Below are 23,969 nucleotides of genomic sequence, written 5' to 3'. Positions count from 1 at the left end.
GAAACCACAGGGACAATATGGGTTGGACAGGCAGGCAGAACTGTCCCCATGTGTAACCCACAGGACAACTCTGTGTAGAGCATTATGTTTCATTATGGACACCCTTGTGACTTAAAAGACACCTGGATAAGCCTCAAGGAAGAACATTATAAGAACTTGACAGAGACTGCCTTACAAAAAGATGTTCAAATGATTAAATTTTACATAGTTTCTATTAAGTAAGAAGTTTGTCTAGTTTACTGTCACCCAACATTTGAAAAGTACTTAATCCCATGTCCATTGTGAGATAGCAATTATACTTGGGAGTAAAACTGGAAATTATGTGAAGCAAAGTAAGAAAGCATGAAAATATCTGTATTTATCTCTGGAAAAATGTTCCAGTGGCAATTATACAAGTCTCACCCTAAGAGATTATTTTATACTAGACAGGAGAGAAGGAAAAAAATCCTGGACTAAATGAAAGCAGTCTACTTTGGAAGTAACATGGACTTGTTATATATTTTTCCTATCCTGAGAAGAGAGATGTAAGTAAGTTGTAAAGCTTGTAAGTAGCTTAAAGTCATAGTACAGGTTGTTTACATGAAAGGGAGTGTGAAAACAGTTCTCTGTACTTCTTTTCTATCAAGTGAGAGGTGCTGATCCAGCTTCTAAAGGGTTACTTTAACACTGAAGGATGAGGTGTAGCATGTAATAATTTTATAGACTCCATGGTCAATTTAGACTGCTATCTTGAGGGGGAAAAAATACTGTTCTACTACCATAATACATTATAAATCAGCAATGTACTTCTTGGAAATAGTTATTTCTGTAGAACTTATAAAAATTGTTTAGCAATTATTTTAATCTATAATAATTATTATGTGATTATCTCTTTGGAAGAGATAATAATGATAATGAAGGAATACTTTTATTAGGCTAAGATTAGTCATTTCATCAAACTAATTTCTCATCTTGTAAATGTCTTTTAGTCCAATGTTACTGGCATTTGTTTCCTGGAATTCTTCTTTCATATTTACTTTAAGTAATGCTAAGTGAGCTATATTAAGATAAACAATGTTCTTATGACATCTGAATTGCAGGACTTAGAATAGTTTTGATGAGTTTATTTCTGCCTTTTCCATTCTACTCTATATTCAAGATGTTAGCTGTATTAGTATCTTGGCAAATCCTTATTTTCTAAATCTTACTATTTCTTGTTCTGCTTTGCTTTGTTGCTTAGTATATAGTGTGCTGTTTGAAATTCTTTTGCCATTATGTGTCATTTTGCTGTCTTGGATGTTTCCTAAAGAGCCTGTTTGCTGTTTTGCCATTCTTTGATGGTCAATTAAGGCTGTTTTCTCTTTTCATTTGGGTCTTGGGACTGAATTTAGTTGGTGTGGTCTTTGTTCAGTTGCTTGCTTTTTCATAGAAGTCAGATTTCAAAGCTCTATCAAGGATTGTTCAAACTTAGTCTTTCCTTGGTTTGATCTATCTTTTCCAGCTGAAGGAGTTTGAATTTAAATATCCTGTGATTTCAGACAGACCCTATGTCTGCATTTCCTGTCTATTCTGCTGAAGAAAGCTGTTTTTCTGGGTTACTGCCCAGTATCTCTCTAGGTTCTCCAGAATTTAATTTACACAAGCAGGGGTAAATTATTTTATGACTAGAGAGGTAATACAATATTAATAACTATGTGATCCCACTTGCAGAAAAGTAGTCTGTGTATTTTTATGGAGAGTAAGGTGCCAAGTTATTAAACTGGGAGAAGAAGGATATGTATATGTAATTTGTGGGTAGGTTTTGTTTACAAATTAATGTAATTAAAAATTAATATTGTTTACAAATTAATGTGTATCTTGATTCTTTTTCTACTTCCTGTCTCAAGAAGAATTGATAAAAGCTTTAGTTTATTCCTGAAAATATTTTTAGAGAGAATTTGGAGAAGAAAACTGTGGAATTAAATGTTTTTTTTTCATCACAGGATCATGTGACAGTTCCATTTAGGTGTCATGTCCTATTTTCTTCTGGTCTATTTCTCAAAGGTGCCCATTGCTGTGGTATGGTAGTGAGCTGAACAGAATGAGGTGGTGTCTCAAATCTCTTCCTTCTCTTTAGTCTTTGCTCAGTGTCTCACACAACCTTAGTTTTTCAGCTGATATTTGTGAACAAGGAAGCAATACATTTTTAATAAAAATCCAATAAAATATGTATAGATTATTATGTTATGAGCCTGTGTGCTTATTTCATGTATTGACTTTTGTGATGGTTGTTGGGAGCATCTGGATCAACAGACTTTATTTACATTTGAGAATTTTAAATTCTATGCAAAAAAAACCCCAATGAAGTCACCATCTTATTCAGGTAAATTTTTCATCTCTACTTTTTTTCTGTTTGTTTTTGTTTTTCCATTTAATCTATACTGAATGTGATTGCTAGACAGAAAAGTTGCTATTAGTTAATTATCTTGTATCTTATTTTCCAGCAAATCCAAATACTTGCAAAGTCATCTAATTCATACCTTAGTGTGAGACACAAGTTGCTGTCAGAAACAAGTCTCTGTGTGGCTGGGATTCATCTCGCTTATATGCAGCAATTTAAAAGCTGAGCATCTTATTCAAGTCAAGCAGCTAGATGATTACTGAAAGTAATGAGAAAAAAATAGCCATTCCAATAATGAAATTCATCCCATCGGCCTTAAAAAGTTATGTTTAGTTGATGAGATGAATCAACCACCTGATGTGTCTACCTCTCTTCATTTGCTACAGAGAGATCTTAGCATAAATCTCTTAGAGGAGTTTAAAGTTCGGTGAAGTTGACACCTTCTTTGAAATGAGTTATCAAAGATCTAGGTTTATTTTAGAGCTGTTGTACAATAGGATTTGCTATGGCTTGTGTTGTCTCTTTGCATGTTGTCTCTTTTCCATGTCTCCCTCTAAAATGTAAATATTCATGCAATTCCTTGATAAGTTTGGTTATCCAGCTTTTAAGCCTGATTAAGGCACTGAATGAAGTTCATTCCAAATGGCATGTATCTCAGTAAGCAAAATTCTTTACCATTTTTAACTGTTTGGATTTCTGTTCCATAGATAAAAGGGGAAAAAATATTTTCTTGAGCTGTTTATAAAATTACAGACTTAAGGCAATTCCTTAAGTATTTTACAGGAAGTAGGGATATTAATTCACTGGAAAACATCTCTAGTTGGAAGGAAACTCTTCTTAGAAGAATCTGCCAGATGCATGTTAGGAGTACCTTTTTAGAATATGAATGGTTCAGGTTTTTATGTGTATGGAGAGCACTTTGCCACAGCTCACAGATACAATTTGTCTGCAGCATTTATTTTAAAACTGACAGCTTGACAATATACTAGATATTTTTGTATAAATGTATAACATCACGTGTGTGGACTGTGCAGTGATAATAGTGTTTTTGATAATATAAATAACAAATCACATCGAAGGGAAATTTTATTTTTTGTAAGTTTCAGAATGTGGCTTATATTTCCTCTTGTTTTAGACTTTGTTCCATGATGTGTCTGAAGGAATAATAGATGTAAATTAAAAACACTTTAATGTGTTCTTCTGTTTTAAGCCTTCCAGAAGTTCTTTATGTAATACTGGAACACTAAATTGCAAATTCATGTTACTTTGATTTGTTCTTATAACTTAGTCAAAGATGCATATAATAATCTTGAAAATTCAGAAGTGTAGAAAAGTTGAAACAGCTGTGCACGTTTTGAATTCAATTAGATGAGTATATTTTTATTACAGTGTGAAAGGTGATACTTTGTGTGACATTCTTTAGTAAGAGTAAGACAACTGAAGAAAGAATTGGCTTAATGTGAACATCACCTTTTCAAATAGAGGCTGCAAGGCCATTAAAATTGTCCTTGAAACAAGTAAAAAAAAAATTAAGGCCTAGAAAGAATTGTTATTTTACACACTGACTCCCAACACGTTTTTTTCCAGATTAACAAATGGGGTATATAGATGAGAAGGCCAAATTCAAATGGAATTGCATCTTTATGAGATATATTCCCAATATGTCTATACACCCTATCCTGATGAGGGGCAAAAAACATTGCCAATGGGTCTGTGTCATGGTTTAACCCCAGCCATCAAGCAAGCCCCATGCAGCCATCAGTGGGACTGGGGAGAGAATTGGAAGGATGAAAGCTGAGAAACTCATGGGTTGAAATAAGGACTGTTTAATAGGGAGAGCAAAAGCCATGCATGCAAACAGAGCAAAGCAAGGAATTAATTCACTGCTTCCCATGGGCAGGCAGGTGTTCAGCCATCTCCAGGAGAGCAGGGCCCCATCACATGTAACATGTGACTTGGGCAGACAAATGTCATCATTCCAAATGTCCCACCCTTCCTCCTTATGTACATACTAAGCATGATGTCATATAGTCCCTTTGGTCAGTTTTGGTCACTTATCCCATTCTATCTCTTTGCAACGTCCCATGCAATCCCAATTTCCTTACCAGGATAGCAGTGCAAAAAGCAGAAGAGGCCTTGGCTCTCTGTAAGCCCTACTAAGCTAGAACAAGCACTAGCATTTTTCTGCTCCTTTCAGCAGCTTTTATATAGGCTTTATACCCAGAAAGAGGAACTGGCAATAGATATGCTGAAGTTTTTTTATGCATTTTCTTGTATAGTTATATTTTGATTGACTTAATTTTTCTTAGTAAAGGTAAAAGAGAGTTTCAGTTGAGCATTATGGGCTAAGGGTAAAGCTGAAAGTTATGTTTCAGTGAAAGCTGATTTTATATTTCTAAGACTGACTTCTTGGCAGTTCTATTTAGTACCTCTCTTCCATAGAAAAAGCCTCCCAAACTTGTCCAGTACCAGTTGTTTTTGAGGCTGTAATATAAACTGTGTCAATGAAATTATTCAGGTCAAAAAAATCCGATTGTGACAACAACAACCCAACCTAAACCAGCCATACTCCAGGGCAAACACAAGCATTTGTGAAAACGTATAATGATGAACTAGATTAGAGAACTGAACTGGCTTAAAAATATTTTAGGTCTTTGATGTGTAAAGCAGCTGTAGAAGTACGTGTGCTGGCACAGGAGAGCAGACCCTGGTGGAAGAGAGTTACTGGGAGAAGCAAAATACCATGTTGGCTTTCAATATCTTTTGAATATACAGCCTAAACAACTTATCCTGTGTGAGGCTGTTGGGGTCCTCACAGTTTCATATGTGCTGTAAGTTTTTGATGGGGGAAAAAGGTAAAAGTGCCTCTTTGCACTTAGAAATTGGGAAGAGGATCTTGTGCTCTGAACATGCTTTCACCTTGGGTATTTAGTAATTTAGGTATGAAGAAGGCATTTATTTCTTTGTTTTTGTTTAACAAAGCAATAGGAACAACGAACAATAGAATAAACCTTTAAAAAAATGTAATTTGATTTATATTCATATGTGACAAGGGTGAATTAGAAGTAAGTTGGTGGCAATTTTTCATGTGTTCTAGAACAATGTCTTATTACAATGCTAGAGACCATAAGTTATTTTTCAAAGTTAATATGTTTGGCATTGCTAAGCAATATTGTATAAAGCTGGCACACATAAAAGCTCCAAGGTTTGTAAATTCTAAGAAATACAAATCTGTCGCTGAATGTTAAATGGATGTCCATATCTTTATTTTCAAAAGTGAAAAAAAAAAAAGACCCAAGAAAGTAAATTACGAAATTCTCAACTATTTCAAACAGAGAGGTACTGAATTGTGATGAAAGGAAGCAGTAAGCTAGTGAATTCTCTAAATTGTTGATCAACAGCAGTGTAACTGAAATTTACACTGGTTTATTACTGGGATCTTGTTTCTACACATTTCTCAATGCTCATTAACATTTGAGACTGAGACAGACTACACAAGTTTACAACTATTTGCAGTGAAAATTGTCCTTTCACATCAAACCAAGGTGGTTTTTTTGGAAGATATTAGTAAAAAGATAAGGCAGGCATTATGCAGTTTGCTGTATCCTACAGTTATTAATGGCCTTTCACTGATTGTGGATTGGTTTTGCCTCTATAGACGAAATTCTATGAATATAGAAGAGCTTTCTGGGCAGAGGCAGGCAATGGTTGGACTAGGAAATGAAACTGTTGAGATTACACTGATGAGAGAGCAATTATACTCATGAAAGTGGCCTCTCTTAGCTCACTTCACCCATTTTAAAATTATATTCCCCACCTGGTGGTATGAGGATTTATCACACAGTAGAATTACCATCTGAAGGTAGTAAATTTTTTCCCTACTTGTGTACATTTTAAAACTTGGTGGAACTGATGAATAAGTAATGGATTTTTCCTGAAGTGTCAGTAGAAGTTTAGGATGTATTTCATGAATAAGAGATTATATACATATTTTCTTTCCCAAAAAATATTTAACATAATTTGTATAGAGAAAAATGGTAGCAAGTTAGATGACAACATAATAAATAATTATAGACTTATTTGGCCATACTTTTTCCATTTCAAAATAGAAAACTGTGAAGGTAAAATTTTTACTAGTGATTGAAAATCCTGTTCCTGCTTCATCACTCAAGAGATACACAGAATATCCCCAAAAGGCTTGTGTTGAATTCTTTATGTGGGTGAGAAATGCAAATAGTTTCAGCAATATTCACAGAACCTCTTCATTCAAACTGTCAGTTTTGTGGCTCTTGTTTCTTGTTCCATTGGTTTTAGTGGGAATTATGAAGCTATGATAATGAATGTGTATCTGTAGCTTGCAGCAAACTATCCAGAGAAAAATTGTGACATGCAGAAGCTGCTGTTCTATTTTTTACTTTGAGATTATGCTGGTGCATTTTTTTTCCCCTCTTGTATTATACCCCCTCTTTCTGTGACTCAAAGAACTGATTATAGAGTAAATGTAGGGTTTTTTCACGGTGGTCTCCAAACACTCACATATTATCCTGCAGTAGTTTAGGTACAATGAAGATGGATTCGTAGAAGCCTAGAAATGGTGTCCAAATACAAGCATTTTCTCATTCTTTGCACTGAAATTTGTGGTCTTGGAACTTTTCTGAGAAAATAGACATGAATTGAAACAGGAGAGTTTCTAACTTGATGCATGTAGATTTTTTTTCATAATTGTAACAGTCAAATATGGAAGCGAGAGGTTGTGTAGTCTTCATCTCTGAAGATTTTCAAGATACTTCTGGATAAATCCCAGTTTAATTTTTATAGTGAATTGTGGCAGTCATAGGTACAAAGATTGGGAAAATCCCTTTCTCTACTTTTGCTTTGTGAGTCCTGCCAGCAAGTAGCAAGGCTATCCATTGCAAGCAAGTATATAGGTATTTTAGCAAAGATATTGACTTACCTGAAGTTAGTAGAAGCTGCAGAGACTCTTTTAGCATTTGGGACCAGAGGAACAACAAACCCCCATTGATCAATGTATGGCCAACTTCTACTATCTCTCCTACTGTCCTGTCTCCAACAGTGGGAAAAAAAATCAATATCTATAGGTAAAGAATAAAGGAGTAAGCATATTGGATACTTTGCTAGTTTCCAGTTATTTTCAGCTTGGATTGTTTCCTGAAATAGTTATGGTTTCTAGGCATGAGTGTTTGTGTAGCTAATACCTACTGCTGGAATCTCCTTCAGAGTTTACATAATTATTTGAAGTTATGTTAAAGACTGAAAGCAATAACTGTCATTTTTAAAATCCTCGGCACTGGCAGATGATTCTTTGTTTAGCCTTAATTATAAACATCATCTTCTCTGGGAGTCAGTCTTGAAGAATCACTGCTGTTTTCATTAATTCCTGTCTAGTTGAAAACTAGTCTCATTTGAAAATACTCTTCTTGCTGCAAGATGACACATACCAGTGTGTTCTTACACCTGTTGGAAGCACCAGTGAACACTGCAGCAAGATAAGTCATGACTAGTTTATTGAAGTTCTGTGCAGCTTGGGAAATCTTCACTGGTTGTATCCCATGTAAAGTCAGCCTGATAGTACTGATAATATTCATTAGAAGCTTCAGAGGCTCTAGAAAATAATGCTGTTTTGAAAACATCATTCACTCTTCTCCTCTTTTCCTCCCTCTCCAAATTTAGGACTTCTTTCTTAATTTTGGAACTTTTGTCCATTAATAACTAATGTGAACATGAGCTAATCTAGTGAGGATAGTCATCTTTCATATAGATGTGTGGTAGTTCAAATGTAGCAGACTCAGATACAGTCTGTTTAAATGTCTGTTAAAAGTGTTCTTAAGCAAACAGCCATTTGGTTAAATGTGTTTGATGTTTTACAAGTAGCACTGTACTAACATGATTTGGTTATTAATGTTTTTTTTTAAAATCCTAATTATAAATGTGGGGTAGAAAAGTGGGTAAATGGTAAGTGGGAAACCTCTTCTGTATTTAAAATAGCTTCTTAATTTTGTAAAAAGAAGTTCTGAAGGAAAACCAGCTATTTGGATTAAGTAATGGCTCATTTTGAGGCCATTGAGCATAGAGGATTCTGTTATTAAGAATAAAAACAGTGTTAGTATGTTGAGCAAGAGTGACTTTTCTAAGAAACAATTCTGAAATTGTCTGAAATTGTAAAGGATGCTGATGACAATTTGGATGGTTATTCTGTGGATATAATTCTATGTCTTTCATTTTAAAGCATTTAGTCTTGCATTTACTATGGACATTTGTTTAGTGAAGGACTCTCTTACAGTTAGCATAATGATGCTGGAGAAACCTTTTTCAGCTTGAATATATAAGTTGGAAATCACCAGTGATTTGCAAACTTAGATGAGAACTAGAGTTATTATTTTGAATATGTTAGCGGCAAGAATTAAATTCTGCCACTTCTAGTAGCTGTGGCTAATAGCATCAGTATGCTGCTTAGTGCCAGTAAGCTCAGCCCTTGGAGCAATGGAAATTAAAATCTTTATAATCTCTTAGGGGCTCCTCCTTTCTGTATTCTGTTTTGAATGCATTTTATGATGTAGACATCTGTTTGCTAAAAATTTAATTAGTACTGCTGTCTGGTTTCAGCCAATTGAGTTATCTTAAGCTAAAAGTTAAAGGATGAGTGCTGCCTTTATAAATTAAAAAAAAAAAAAAAATAAAAGTTGTATTAAATTCTCAATGTTTGTGACTAAGACTGGTTCCACATATTCTTTCTGGTCCTGACCAGACAGTGACAGTTTATACACAGTTGTCATCTGAATTAGGCAAACCATATGTACTCCCACCACTCTCCTGTTTGTGGGTGGCAGTGTACAGGAACAAGAACTGGGTACCTTCTCTGCTTGGCATCCTTCACCAGTGTGGATCCAAAACATGCAACTCGACTGCAGAACTGTTTTGCTAGTCAACAACTACTGTACCCCACCCACATTTCTAACTAGCAGATGGTGAGGCAAGTCTGAACATGGTGACGGGTTTTACTATATCCCTTGAAAAGTAAATAAATAATATTTGAAAATCCTATTTGAAAATCTAAATTACAGAACTAATTAGCCACAAAAGCATAGCATCATATAAGTATGGGATTTTATATTCTCTGTAAAACTTTCATGGTCACATTAAATAAATATTACTTCAGTAATTTAAAGTATTTCTTAAGCATGAGATAGTATTTTTAAAGGTATTGGTCATCCTAATGTTCTCAGTATCAGAGATTTCTGACTAGGATATTTGTTCTGGAAGAAAAGATCAAATACTATTCTGCTATAAGTCCTTTTGATTGAAAAAAAGAGGGATTAGATAAGCATTTAGAACAAGAAATCTTTCAGCATGAATAAACAGAACAAATGACTTCATTAACTTTCAGCTACTGTGCATTTGTGTGAAACCATGCTAAAACTATAACCCTGTCAGCACTGTATTTTTTCTATAATTTCTAAATCACAGTATGATATTTCCAAGGCACCAGCTGGTGGGCTGCTGTTTGCTCTGGATATCAGGCAAGATTTTTCCCCACTCTTCAGGAACAAGATTATGTGGGCCAGGTCATGGTTGCCTCTGTTTCTCTCTCAGTTGTATTCAGCTTTCTTTCTGTGGCTGCTATAAAGCTTTTTGCATAGTTACATAAATTGGGATTGAAAAATTTCAGTTTGGTATTTTAATATAATCTAGTAATTTAAAGATAATACATTTTAACTTGATCTCTCTGTGCATGGAAATTATCCCTAGAACTAAAGACTAAAATTCAGTTCAGACTTTTTTTTTTCTGACTGGGAGCATGGCAGGCTTAGAACTTTACTAAGATAGGGGCTTTGCCTTATTGAGCTCACCATCTATATGATAAGTTGCAGTACTAATGTTTACTCTAATAGACACTTTTAATATACAAAAAGGAAACTTCTACAAAGACATCTAATGAATTGGTGTCACACACAGTGTGATTACAGAAATGCTATTATGTCCTAGCACAATATTCAATATTCACTCTGTAGTTATGCAACAGCAGCAAGATTCAAAGAAAATTGCTTATTAGGTTTGACCCATGAACCTGTATCTTGCTTGAACAATTTTACTAGAAGAATTTGACCTGTCAGTCTCTCTCACTTCCCTGCACTGTGAACTCTGTTCTGACTTTCTATTCTATTATGTTCATGTAATTTATCTTATCTTTCATCATATATCATCCCATGTATTTTAAAAATCTGTGTTTTGTACACAGCAGCAGGATATCCTCTAGCATCACTAATTGAATTTCAGTATCTCTGAGCACCCCAACAAGGCATTTTACCAAAGATATCAGTACTATAATTATGAAGATTTAGTGGTTCCAAATTCTAAGGTGAAAGAAAAAGATAAACAAGTTGGTTTTCAGGTTGATTTTACAGATTAAAGTAGTCAAGTATTTTTCTATATCTCTGAATGAAAACACCCAAGCACATTCTGTGATATGATCTTTACTTACTGCTAAGACTTGAACTCCAACGTCAGAATGCACCTACAAATGTAAGTTGTTATCATCCAGGTTCATGAAAAGCATCGAGGAAATTAAACTTAAAGGAAGTAAATTCTGTTTTATACTGCATCAAAACTGAAGTTACTGTCTTCTTCTATTTTCTTTAATTGTATCTTTACAAATTTTTTGTATTGTCATTTGGCTGCCTGCTGAGTGTCCATGATGATACAATGATACAATACGATACAATGAGTCAAGTTCATTTACTTACGTTAATAGCAAAACGATATCGATTATCATTCTAAATGCAGGAGTTGTATTCAAAATGTCTGAATTATGAGATGCTATACTTATCTGTTCTCTAGTCTGTTTTATTGAAATATCCCAATTGTAAACTAGTTCTAAATGCTGTAGTTCATTTGTGTCCAGTAAGTAGAAAGAGTGAGTGGAAAGGACAAGTGAATAAAATATAAACCCCTAGTGTTGTGAGAAGAAGTGCAGCAGAAGTTGAAAATCTATTCATTGTACTTCCCCTTAAAGAATTTGGCTGGTAAATTACACATATTCAACTTTTTGAATGTAATTGTGTGTGTAATTATGTTGTAGTGAGTAACTAAATATAGGGTGTGTTGTTTATTTTTTAGAAAATAAGCCTACTTCTATGTGAATTAAAAAAAACACTTCTGGCTTGCATTTCTTTCTCCCTAGTCCTGAAGTTGTGAAGGGTGACCTGGATGGAGAGAAAGCTGATGCTGGGCTGCAGGATGCATCTTTTATCAGATGGCCACTCTGAAACCAGCATTTTACAGCACCAATATGCTCTCCTTGGCAACTAAGGTATTCACATTTGCCAGATAAACCTCCCATTTATTCTGCATATGTTCTCATGATCCAAGAGAATTTATATTTAAGTTTATTGACACATAAACAGCTCTCAGCTCTAATGTGTGTGGCTTGTGAACGAGCACAAGTGTTTATCATTTCATGAATTCTGTCTTACCATTCTAATTGCAAAGATTTCTTGTAAATGTTCAATATTGTAGCACTTTAATCTACAGTAAGAATGTACTGGATACCTGACTGGAAGAGAGAGTTTGCATCTAAGTTGTTCTGCACATTAGATCTGACAATGTAATGCTCATCAGATAGTTTCAAGGGACAATACTTACCATATTGGATCCTCAAATAAATAGTGGAGTATTTTTCAACAAACTATAGATTTTTTCTTTTCAGATAGTAAGGGGCTGTGTATGAACCTGTGCCAGGAGGACTGTACTCTGAAAAAGTCTCGTTTACCATTAGGGGGTAATTACTCATTTTATTTCGACATCCTGCTGAAAAGATGTTTTTGTTTTGTATGCTTCCAGCAGAGATGATGTGACAGTTTGCAGACTTTAGCAACTGCCAATATTTGTCTCTGAATATGAAATATCGTTGGATTTAAAGAAAAACAGCACCAATAATAACATATACAATATATCTGCACACATGCAACTGGAAAACTCATACCAGTATAGTCAGGGCATTAATTTAGCCAGTATAGGCTTTATATTCAATACAGAAATTTACATTTAACAATATCAGTGCTGTATTTAATTCCCTACACATAATTTTTTTTCTCCATAAAAATCCAGCATTTTGAGCAGTTTTCAAATGCAGCTTGTGATCAAGTAAATAACCCTATTACAATAATGATTTATAGATGACTGTATGATCATGTTCATAGTTTTTCTATTTATTTGACTGATGGAAATATATTTTTAACCACCTTGTAGTGAATTCTGTTAGCACAGCAGCAGAGGTAAGAAAGTAATGGAGGAAAAGATGAGCCTGTATTTGCTACACTCACTCATCACAAATTTCTCAGCTATGTTTATATCTTCCCGGAGATAATGTAATGTGTAAGGCAAAGTATTGAGTGAATTAGAGATTTAGTTAGCTCCCTTGATTTTTCCATTTTAGAAACAAAAGCAAACCACTTAGCACAAAAATGCTTATACTTACTCATTCAGATATGCAATTCTGTCTCTAAAAAGCACATTACAAAAAAGGTTTTTGTAAGGTTGTAAGCTAAAGTTTTATGTCATGTTTTAGTGTACAGAAAGGTTTCTGTTACTTAAAGACCTTGTGGATAAAGGATAGCAATGGAGAGTACAGGAGCTAATAGAATCAACATTTATGTTTAAGAGGTTCTGAAATGAATTTTAATGAAAACATTAAAATCTTTAAACAAGAATTTTTCTACATATTTTGCAGTGGGAAGCATAAAGTGATTTTTGTTATTGTTATTTTTTAGGGAGTATTGTTTTACTATTATGTCTTACTATGGGTTAAATCTTAAATGATATGTTATGTTTAGGTTTTTGCTTATGCTTTGTGAGATATTTAGAAAGAAAAGAACATTAAAGAAAAGCAGCAATAATGAGATTTTAGTTATAACATAGATGAGGAAAGATTAACAGAAAAGATGCAGTTGTTTTCAAATGATTAATACACAACACATTTCAGAGATGAATGTTTTAAATAAAATAATTTCTTGATAATGATTTGAAGAAATATTGAAAGCTTCTTGTTGCTACTGTAAATTTTCATTTAGTGTTATCACTACTATTCTTTAGTATTTTTATTAAAGTACAGCTTTATTGCTTTAAGCCACTAAAGAAAGTTCTGGAATCACAGCCATCAAATTCCTTCAGAGTTGAACATCAATGTACTTGGGTTTAGTCATAAATAATTTTTAGATGCATGGGAAATGGATATGGGACTTACTAAAAATCTCTCCTAGCTCCCATTGTTCTTGGAACTTTTGCCCAATTTCAGTGAATTAAAATAAAAAATTAAAAGAAAACCCCAACCCATAGTATTTTTAAGGGTAAAAAATTGCACCTCTTTAAAAGAAATGCAAAATTTGAAGTAAAAATATTTTTAAAGTTAAGAAAATTAGTGAAATTAAACAACACATTTAAGCAAGTTTAAACAAAAATGTTAAAATCAAGAAGTTCAAGCCTTGTAAACATTTTCAAAAGGACTACTTTGCATGGCAGTTGTGTTTTACTTAGCAAGAACAGCTTTAGAAATATTAGTTCATTCTATGGCATTTTCTTTGAAGAAGGGTGTCAGGTTATTTGTTTGTGTTAACAGGTCAATAATACTGTGCAAGGAAATTGTAGTAAATTATTAGATTCGTTGGAGTTAACAGATTTAAGACTTTTTAGTACAGGCAGGACTGTCCCTAGCAGCTTTCCTATCTACACTGCATACAAAATATTCTGGGCATTTAGAAATAGACCTAATAATATATTATTACTGTTACTAAACAGCTACCTAGGGTGCCTGAAACAAGAACCATAGACCTGTTAAAGTTCTTTAGATTGGAAGGGACCCCTGGAAGAGTCTTGTCCATCCTGCTTGATGCAGGTACAATTAGATCTGGTTTCTTACTGCTCAGGGTTTTGTCTAAGTCAGTTTTGCATTGAAGGATGGAGATTGCACAACTTCTCTGAGCCCTCTGTAGTGTTGGTCTGCCTTTGTGATTAAAAGTAATAATAATAATAATAATGACAATTTTTTTATATATCCAGACTTCTCTGTGGTTTAAACTTATGTCTTTTGCCTCTTGCTCTAACACTGTGCACTCCTGAGAAGGATCTGGCCATGCCTTACCATGATGCAGGTAGCAATCAGATCTCAGGATAGGTGGTCCAAGTCCCTCTGACAACTGCCCTGCCCATGTATCCCTGCAATTCATTGTTCACAAACCTTTGGAGAATGCATTGTCTCTGACAATCTAGGTCATTAAAGACATTAAATAGTACTGACTCAATATCAGTCCTTGGAGGTTGCTACTTCCAGCCACCAGCTGGACTTTGTGATGGCATCTCTTTGAGCCAGGAGGTTCAGCCAATTATCTTCCCACCTTATAGTCCTTTGGATACTGTGGGATATTGGGTCAAACAAAATAAGGCTACCCCCAGCATATATTGCTCTTTCCTTGTCCTCAGACAGTAATCTCATCATAGACACCAGTTAGCCTAGTCAGGTATAACAGCTGTTTGGTTAATCCATCCTCACTGTTCCCAGTCACTTTCTTGTAATTTTTGTGCTTGAAAATTACTTGCAGAGGAAATTGCTCTATTATTTTCCCAGAGACTGAGGTGAAGCTGACTGGCTATCAGCTCCCTGAATCTTCCCTCTTGCTTTTCTTAGATATGTGTGTGATATTCAGCTTTTATCAGTTTACAGGAACCTCCTTTTCATCTTTTTAGACATGACAGATAGTGGTATTGATCAGTTGAATGAGCACCCTCAGACCCTTCTCATTTGGTCCCATGGGCTTGTATCCAATTGGCTTAAATGCTTTTTTCATTGTATTTTCTGATATATAGAAATACCTTCATGTTTGTAGAGTCTACAGGTAGGCTCAGAGATCTGAAACATGGCCAAAGTTTCTCCATGGAGATGGAAGCAAAAAAGGGACCAAGTATCCCAAACTTTTCCGTGTCGTTTTTTACTAGGTTGCTTAGAGGATCTATCTACATTTTCCATAGTCTTTCTTTTGTTGGCCTTTCCTCTGCCTTCCATATCCATTGCTAGTTTCAACTTTTTCAGCTTCAGCTGAGGTTTTGTTTTCCCAGCTCTACCCTTTGGCCAATACCTGTGTTCTTCCTGTAAAATTTACCCCTGTTTCCCACATGCAGGATTGAGCTGTTCTAGTGCTTTGAGCTGTCCCTGAAGATTAGCTTGCTTTCCCAAGCTTTCTCTTTCCTTCCATGGTAGCCTTCTGTGAGATTCTACCAGGAAGATCCCTGTACATGGTGAATTCTTCTCTCTTGAAGTCCTGTGTTTTAACCTTACTTTCTCACTTCTCTCAGGATTTTGAACTCCACAGTCTGATGGTTGCTGTAAGATCAAGAGGCTGCTGTTGATCTTCACATCCCTGCCTCTTTCTCCTTATCTGAGAGCGACAGGTCAGGAAGAGTGCCTTTCAGCTCCATCAAGAAATTGTCATCAGCAGATTTCAGAAATCTCCTGGTTGCTGCACTCAGCCATATTACCCCATCAGCAGATATCAGGGTTGTTAATTGGCCCCAATGAGTATAAGTGTCTGGAATCATGAAGCTTCCTCCTTCTGTCCAGCAAAAGCATCAATGACTTCCTCTCTGATTTTGTGTGGTTTATAACAGGCATCTACCACAATGTCACATATATTGGTCTGCTCCTCTGATCCTCACTGATAAGCTTTGGACTACACATGGTCAGGTGTTGGACTGCAGCCTGACTTTAGCCTTTTCTCCTCAGTGGCAGAATTTAGAACACCCCCTCTGTCCCCTGGCCTTCACACTTGACCCCAGTGCACTGTGGTAATTTTCAGTGTGTTCAGAGTTGGCCCTAATAATGTAATTTGTGCCCACATGAATAACCCAATGCCCACCTGAGCAGCAAGAAGTAATAGCCCAAGGGTCAGGATGAGCCATGGTAGTAACTCCACAATGTCCTGAATCCAACCAACAGCCATCATATTAATCAAATTGATCAATTAATCTCTGTTCCCTCGGCCCCAAATGACTGTCAGCTACTGCATTTATTTGTGATTTGAGCACTTGATGCAGACTTACCTGGCTCTGATGTGTCCTCCATTTGTTCCTTGCTCTCCCTCACCTGTTCCTAGGTTGCTATACCTCTTCTGCAATTATTCCTCTGTAGTCAGGGAAAAAGCCTTCCTTCTCTTGGCAGAAGTCATAAGTCTTCAACCTACCTCCTCTTGGGAGCCTTCATCCTCTGCTTCTTTGGTAGCAAGCTCTAGATATTTCTCTTTGCATTGTTTTGAGAGTGTTGTCTCTGTGAAGATCCTGACATTCTACTGTACATCCTCCTGTCAGGATGCTCCTCTCCTTCACAGCTGCTTTGTCCAGTGGTGCAGTGCCCTGACCAGAGCACAGTCCCCACCAGGCAGGCCCCATCTCCCCCATCCCAGGAGAAAGGTCCCAGGCACTCCTCAGTGTGTCTGGGAGTGCACGGCCACAGCTCCTAGTAGCAGTTCTGTCTGGGTCAGTGTCAAGGATAATTGTTCCAGCTGATGCTGGAGGCTGTGCTGTGGTGTGGCAACACCAAGGCATCAAACATCAAACTGTCCCAGGCAGGATGAGGGAGCAGTGCTGGCTGGAATAACTCCATAAATACCAGGACAGGAATTCAATGTTGGAAAAAGTTATTTACAAACAAGCAAATAGAGAATGTTCTTTCTGTAGCTGCTTGACTCCTGTTGCAGAGGCACATCCAGACATAGTGGAGGTCAGCTCACTGCTGTCTGATGTGATAATGAAATACATGGATGTTGTATCTACCTCTCATCTCATGTTGGAGAAGAAACTGGATGGGGAGAGACGACAAACCCAGCGGTGCTTCATGGAGGATGATCGAAATGCAATAACCTATCCCCGTCAGCTTTCCATTTTATCACAAGTAAGTACATGTATTAGGCTTTATTTTTTGTTATCGTTGTTTGCCATATCTGAAAAAATAAGGTGCAGCAAAGCAGGAAATAAATCAAAATGAAAAGACCCGTCCTTCTGTAACATTTTTTCCATGTAGGCTCTTTAATTTATTTTTAACAAAGTATTCATTAATATTTTTTTGGACATTCTTATGCAGGAATAATTACAGTATCTTCAAACCCAATGCCATTCTGTGTTTGAGAATGTCATTGTTATGGAGATTCTTACAGTTTTGATAATATCTGATAAGATTTAATTATTATGGCACACTTGTGAGTGGTTTGTGAATAGGAGAATATACACTTGATTAGGGTAGAACAAATTGATAATCTTGTGTATGATTCATAAACAATGACACCTAGAAAATGGAACCTACAAGAATAAAAATTTTAATTACAGATTACAAAATACAGACCAGTGATGCTGGTAAGGTATTTGCTCGTGTTTTCTAATTCTCCGATACAGCTTTGCATAAATGTTTCTTACAGTTCTTCCATTTGCTTCAGGCTGTGTTTTAAGCATCCTTCATGAAGAAGATCGGTAGTTTACACACTATATATGATCTTAGAGAATTTATTTTAAAAATACAAGGACAACAAATGCAACAAAACAAATATTTTTGTGTAGCAAAATTGCCCTTTGAAAATTGTTATGATAATTGCAATATAAAGTTATAATTTACACTGCCACTTTTGTCTGTTCAGATATTGCATCTCTTAGATTCCTTATATCAGAGTTCAGTAGCTTGTAGGAAGAACCTCTGTATAGGAAATAGGTTTTCTAGAACACCTGGTCCCAAACATCCTAGGGTCTTCACCTTCCAAAAATAAGTAACTTGTATCAATAGTCAATATTTTTTCAGGAGTTTTTTGACCTATCAGTCTAAGATCATTATTTATATTACACCATTTTTTTCAATAAAAAGAATGTCTAAACCTACCAGCAAACTGTAACAAACCACTGACTTTTAAAATGTAAGAGGTATTGGGATAAAAGAAAGATACAGAATAGGATTTGTTACTGAAAACACTCTAAACATTTCCTAATTTTTTTTTAATTTGAGTTTTCTTAACCTACAGATTTGGAAGCTTGTTGTATGCCATTATTTTTTGTATCATGATATAGTCATTCTATTGCATAACTGTGATGAATTTTGCCAAAAAAAAAAAAAAAAATAGCTGTAGATGGAAAGATGCTAGATTTGGGATTTTGATGCAGTTATTGTGTCTTTGAGAGAAGAATGCCCTACCCGGATATTTGTGATAACTTTGCACAGAAGTTAGAGTACTTATGTTTGGAAATACTTATGTGTGGAAAATACACCTATCTACAAAACTGCCTGTGTATTTTTTGGTGATAATGGCTAATTTTCTTAAGAAAGAAGCACTGCGGTTCTAGTTCCAATTGGTGTTTTATTATGCATATTAAAAGAACAAGAGATTCGAACAAAGATCCAGAACAGTGAAGAAATGGAGGGGGAATATGGATTAGTAATGAGAAGTGGGAGACCTTATTTTGCAAATTGTTGTAAATAAGAAAAAATCACGCTAGGATCTTTCAGATTTCAGAGGCATGTTACAGGGCTTAGAAGTAGAAGGAGCCATGTTTCTTCTTTCTTCTTGGTATTTAGGAGAACTTTATAAAGTTGAAGGATTTCTAATAAAGAGAATAATTATTCCTGAAAAGTCTGCCTTTTGGAAAAAAAGGCAATGTTCTGACTAAAAGTGCTTGGAAGAATTTCAAGCAGCTGCTCCTGAAATAAAAGCTCTGTGAGATATAGACAGCCTAATTCATCTTAGTCAAGGCCCCAGTGATCCCACACCCAAGTAATTTGTCATTTTTCCATGGTGTCAGAGAATTCAGTGTTTCTGCCATGTAGTTCAATGTTTTGTTGAAGCCAGCTAGTTTCTACTTTGCTTTCTCCACTAAAATGTACTTACGGCCTCCTTTTTCATCCCAGTTGTGTTATACTGTGAATGTTTCTGAAATAAGGACTGTACTCTCTGTCCTTGTATATGGAACTAAAGAACAGAGATCTTTTGGAGCCAGAGTGGAATTTGTTTTATAAGTAGTTTAAAACTAGTTTGGTAGCTGGTAAATAGGCAATTGAAAGGCATGTCAGTAGATGGAAGTATAGTTAGTTACCTTGTGTGGTAAGTATAGCATAAAATCCATGCTTGGAAATAATCCCAGTCAAAAGAATCATCAACAGCTCCCCACACAAACTCTTGTATTTCCTAGTTTTCTATAGAAACTGTTGTTTATGTTAGAACAGAAACAGATGTAGGGCTGGCAGGTGTTTGATAGAGTTTGTGTTCAGTTCTGAAAGGTTAAGGTTGCTGACATAACACATGGTATAGAGGACCCAAACAAGTAAGAGTAACGACAATAATTCTCTCTCATGTTGCACCTTTCATTTCAAGGTGATCAATATTATATTTTTATGCTCTTAGTAGGAAGAGGTGGAGAGGAAAAAGCCAGTTTGTGTAAGGTCACCAAAAAGATTAGTAGCAAATTTGAGTTTTCTGTGTTCCAAGACAAGTGTAAGTTTCTAAACAGTACTTGATCCAACTAATGAATTCTTTCTAATATTTTTTTAAAAGACATGAGTGTATAGCCAAACAGTAATTTGATTGCTTTTTGAAGTATATAGATTTGAAACATGCATTTTGTCTGTTTAGAAAGCAGTGAAAATAAGTCACTTTTATTACTTTGGAAACATATGTTTCATTACATGGACATCATCCATTATTGCTTCACTTATTGCATCTATCCTAGAGGTTTTCAACTTTTCTCTCATTGCCAAAATTTTTAATGTAAAACAAATATAGAATGATGAATATTCAGTTTGAATGTGGTAGAGGAAAGTGTAGGTTTTAGAATTGGAGTCCATCAGCTAAAAATATATGACAAAATATGGTCCATTTGTACCTTCTACTACTGAGAATATATTAAAAATGGGCAGACATAGTAGACTACCTGGATGGTCAGAATGACTTCCTTTTCTCAGTTTCTGTAGTTCTGACCTGTGCATATGGCAGAGATAAATTCTGTCACATTCCTTCTCTATGCCTCTCTGTGTTCTTTGGGAATTTAAGCTTATTTTCATTTTTGTATCAGTAATGTCACTAGAATACACATTTCATTTTTAAATTAATATATGCAAGTCCATGTATTCAGATCAAGTTCCCAGTTATTTAGAGTAATTGGGGGATGATGATGCTTAGATAATGGGAAAAGTAGGTCCAACTTTTTTTTTCTGAGTGTAGTCTGGTCTATGGAGTGTCTCTCCATTCCATGTTAGTCGGGGCTGATAGGGAGTGACAAGTCATTAACAGTGCTTGGTCTGAGCTGGTTCATTTAGGTCGCCCTTAGCTGAGTGCTTTGTCCTAGTGTTCAAATGCATGAGGATGCCCATTTGCAAGGCTGCTCTCTGCATTTTCCCATTACCACACTTGAATTGCTCTTTCCCTAGCCCAGCATGCTGGAGAGCATGGTGTATAGTCCACAGCAAGTCACCTTCTGTCTAGACAGGATTTTTAGCTGCAGGCCAGCACTGGCCCTCCCAGGCTAGATCTGTAGGTATCAAGGTGTTGAGCTACTGGACTAGGTTGATGCTGCTAGAAAACGTACACTGATTATTCTTCTTGCAGGCTGCTTGGCTAAAACCTTATGCTAGGAAGTCTGCCTATCTCTCCTGCAGAGGCTATTCAACTGTTTGTTGGCTGAAAATAGTAAATGAGGCAGTGTACCTGTTTTCAAGCTATCTATAAATGAATAAATTTAAACTAAAGAACCTGACCAAACTTGAAATAGCTGATGCAGTTTCCTGAACTTTGTCTGTGACATAAACCTTCATACTCCACCTCTAGATGATTATGAGTTGATTCTATTTTGTATTTTTTGTTGATCACAAAGGACCAAGAAATACAACATAATTTAACTGGTTTTTCATCCAGTCATTTCCCCCCATGTCCAAATTCAGTTCTGCTCTGCTGGCAATTGTTGTGCTAATAATCATGTTAGCTTCTAAGCATCACCACATGCATTACAAAGTAGTACTTAATTAGCAATTTGATTTGAATTAATCAAGTTTTTTTGTTAACTCAGAAAAAGACATAAAGATTGGATTAATGTTAATTTTAATTTCCTTTTCCTTTGTGTTTAGAAATAGATTTTGTGCCACTCAGTGCATAAAAGATTTTCTTTCTTAAAACAACTGTGTATGTGCAGCAATTGTTTTGGTGTTGATTAAAGCGATGAGTATGCTCGGGTTTAAAACAGTTCGTATGCAACAAGTTATTAAGTTATTATCAGAAATAGAGTCCAGTATTTATATTAAGCTAGAATATTAAAATGTTTTTATTAAAATTAGCACTAAAATTTGTTACATTTTTATTTAAAAATGTGGATGATTGTGACTGTGCACTGCTGCATACATATGCCTTTGGAAATGAGTGAGGACTCCAAAATGTCATGAAGACTTAGCATTCCACAAATTGTTTTCTTATTCTTCCACTTTTCACTCCATTGTGACACCATTCTGTCCTGCTATTTATGTAGCAGGTACTAGAATTTATACCTGAATTTAAAAAATATTGGTGTGATAAAAAGAAAGGAAATTTTAACATTTGTACTATTTAAGTTTGGAGGATAAAATGACAATGCAAAAACTCTTTTCAAGGTATATTTTTTAAAGAGTTGCTGAATGTTTGTTAGTGCATCAAAGCTTTTTAATAAAATTGCAGAATATAAGGGAGGAAGTGTTGTCAAAGATTATCTTATCCATTTCCAAGCCTTAGAGTTACCTGTCATTTCTGACAGGTGTTTGACCAGCCAGTCTTAAAAATGTCATGTTATTGAAACAGTTTGGGAACAGCAGAAATGCAAAAAATGTCTTTACAATCAGCAATCATATGTCTGATTGAGTCTTTTTTTTTTTTTCTCCATATGAAGATAACATCTGTAGTTAGTCTGATGCTTGCAGAAAATGTTGGTCTTTGAAATGGTTTATACGTTATGTACGTCTGGTTTCCAGGAGATATTAGATTGACATATGCCGGTGTGCATATGGGATGTGTATGGTGCTTGAAATTTTCAGACCCAATCTTAAATGTCATGTAAGGGCTCTGATAGCACTGAGTCCAGAATATCCCCAAAATCTGTTTGCTGAGTGCATTCAAACCTGTTACATAGTGTATGAACATTTCTCTCTGCAGGAGCCCAGATAAATGCAATAGTTAAACACATAATTACTGAAAATTTCCTCCCCACTGTGGAAATATGTAAAAGTTATGGTTTTCTCTTATGTTGTATCCCCCCACTACGTTTTTTTTCTTTTCTTTTTTTTATTTACTTTGAGATTAATAATAAAAATTGTGGAGACAGAGAAAGAAAGAAATGAAAATAATCAGAGGTCTACAGTTAAAAAGTAAGATTGACATCATTTTAAGTGTAGTGTTCAAAATTGGACCTAATTACTCCAACTAAGAATCTTCTTGATACCAAGTAGAAAGAATACATAAATGTTCAGAATTATTCTTTTTTTTATATAAATCCCAGTATGATGTCTACCTTTTCATAACAGCATGGTGTTGTAGCATCATTTTCTGATCCAGCAAAATCCCCATATATTTTTCTGCAGAGCTTCTGCCACCAGTCCTTCTCTAGTCTGTACATTTGTATGGTTGTTTCTCCTTGTTCAGAGAACTTTGCATTTTCCCTATTTAAACTTCACCAGTTCTTTTAGTTTTTCCAGTTTCTCGAAACTTTCTTTGACACCCACTGTCACTTTCATTGACACAACTCAGTGTATGATGTATATGCTGCAGTATGATGTATGATGTGAATATATCACAGTCCAGGCACTTTTAATAGGCCCTTTATCTGTCCATTATGCAGATTACCATTGTAATTCAGTGACAATATTGAGTGGTTTTGGAACAAGGCCAGAAAAGAGCCTGATACATTGTTCTCACTACCTATTTTCAGTTTAGCAAACACTCAAAGCAGTTACCAAGTTGAGTACAGTTTTTATGGTTAATAATTCAGCCAACTGATTGTGATTTTGTCTAGGTCACACTTCCCTAGCTTTCTTCTAAGATGTCATGGAAAACAGTGTCAAAAGCCTTGCCAAAACCCACGTATGTAACATCTACTTCTTGTTCCTAATGCACAGGAGCTGTTATCCTCTTACTGAAAAAGATATATTGGTTTAGCCTGTTTTTTACCTACCAATTTCATGTTAGTTATTACTTATTTTATTGGTAGTTTACCAATGGAAATTGGTAGTTTGTAGTTTGTTTTTCTAATAGAAATTCAGTTGATTAGCATAATGCTGTAATTGTCAATGTCTCTAATAAAGAAGATTAATTAAACACCGTAAACACCACTAGAGAGCTCTATATTTCATGAAGACAGAAAAGTTAATTCTTCTGGACAACAGTATGGCAAACCAGAGCTAAATAAAAGATCAGTATCTTTATTTTATTTCAACCTATTTTTTTTCTACTTTTTTTTCTTTCAAAAAAAATTTTAGATTCCTGTTGGAAGTCAAAACCAACTGCTGCCCGATGCCCCAAACAGAACACAAACTAACAGAGTGTCAGTTTATGCGGTGCTTTAT

General features: G+C 35.3%; 1 protein-coding gene across 1 annotated transcript in view; it reads left to right on the top strand.

The window, feature by feature from the left end:
* Positions 1-23,969, top strand: part of NEK10 (NIMA related kinase 10) — a 231,531-nt gene that overhangs the window by 35,296 nt on the left and 172,266 nt on the right. Inside the window, 5 exon segments of the mRNA XM_088160584.1 lie at positions 11,559-11,599; positions 11,602-11,687; positions 14,171-14,267; positions 17,119-17,312; positions 18,207-18,224. Coding sequence (XP_088016710.1) covers positions 11,559-11,599; positions 11,602-11,687; positions 14,171-14,267; positions 17,119-17,312; positions 18,207-18,224 — 436 coding nt within the window.

Source organism: Sturnus vulgaris, chromosome 1 (assembly GCF_052056855.1).
Source record: "Sturnus vulgaris isolate bStuVul1 chromosome 1, bStuVul1.hap1, whole genome shotgun sequence".
Lineage (NCBI taxonomy): Eukaryota > Metazoa > Chordata > Aves > Passeriformes > Sturnidae > Sturnus > Sturnus vulgaris.
Note: the sequence above shows the minus strand (reverse complement) of the source record. Positions and strands in the feature narration are given on the sequence as shown.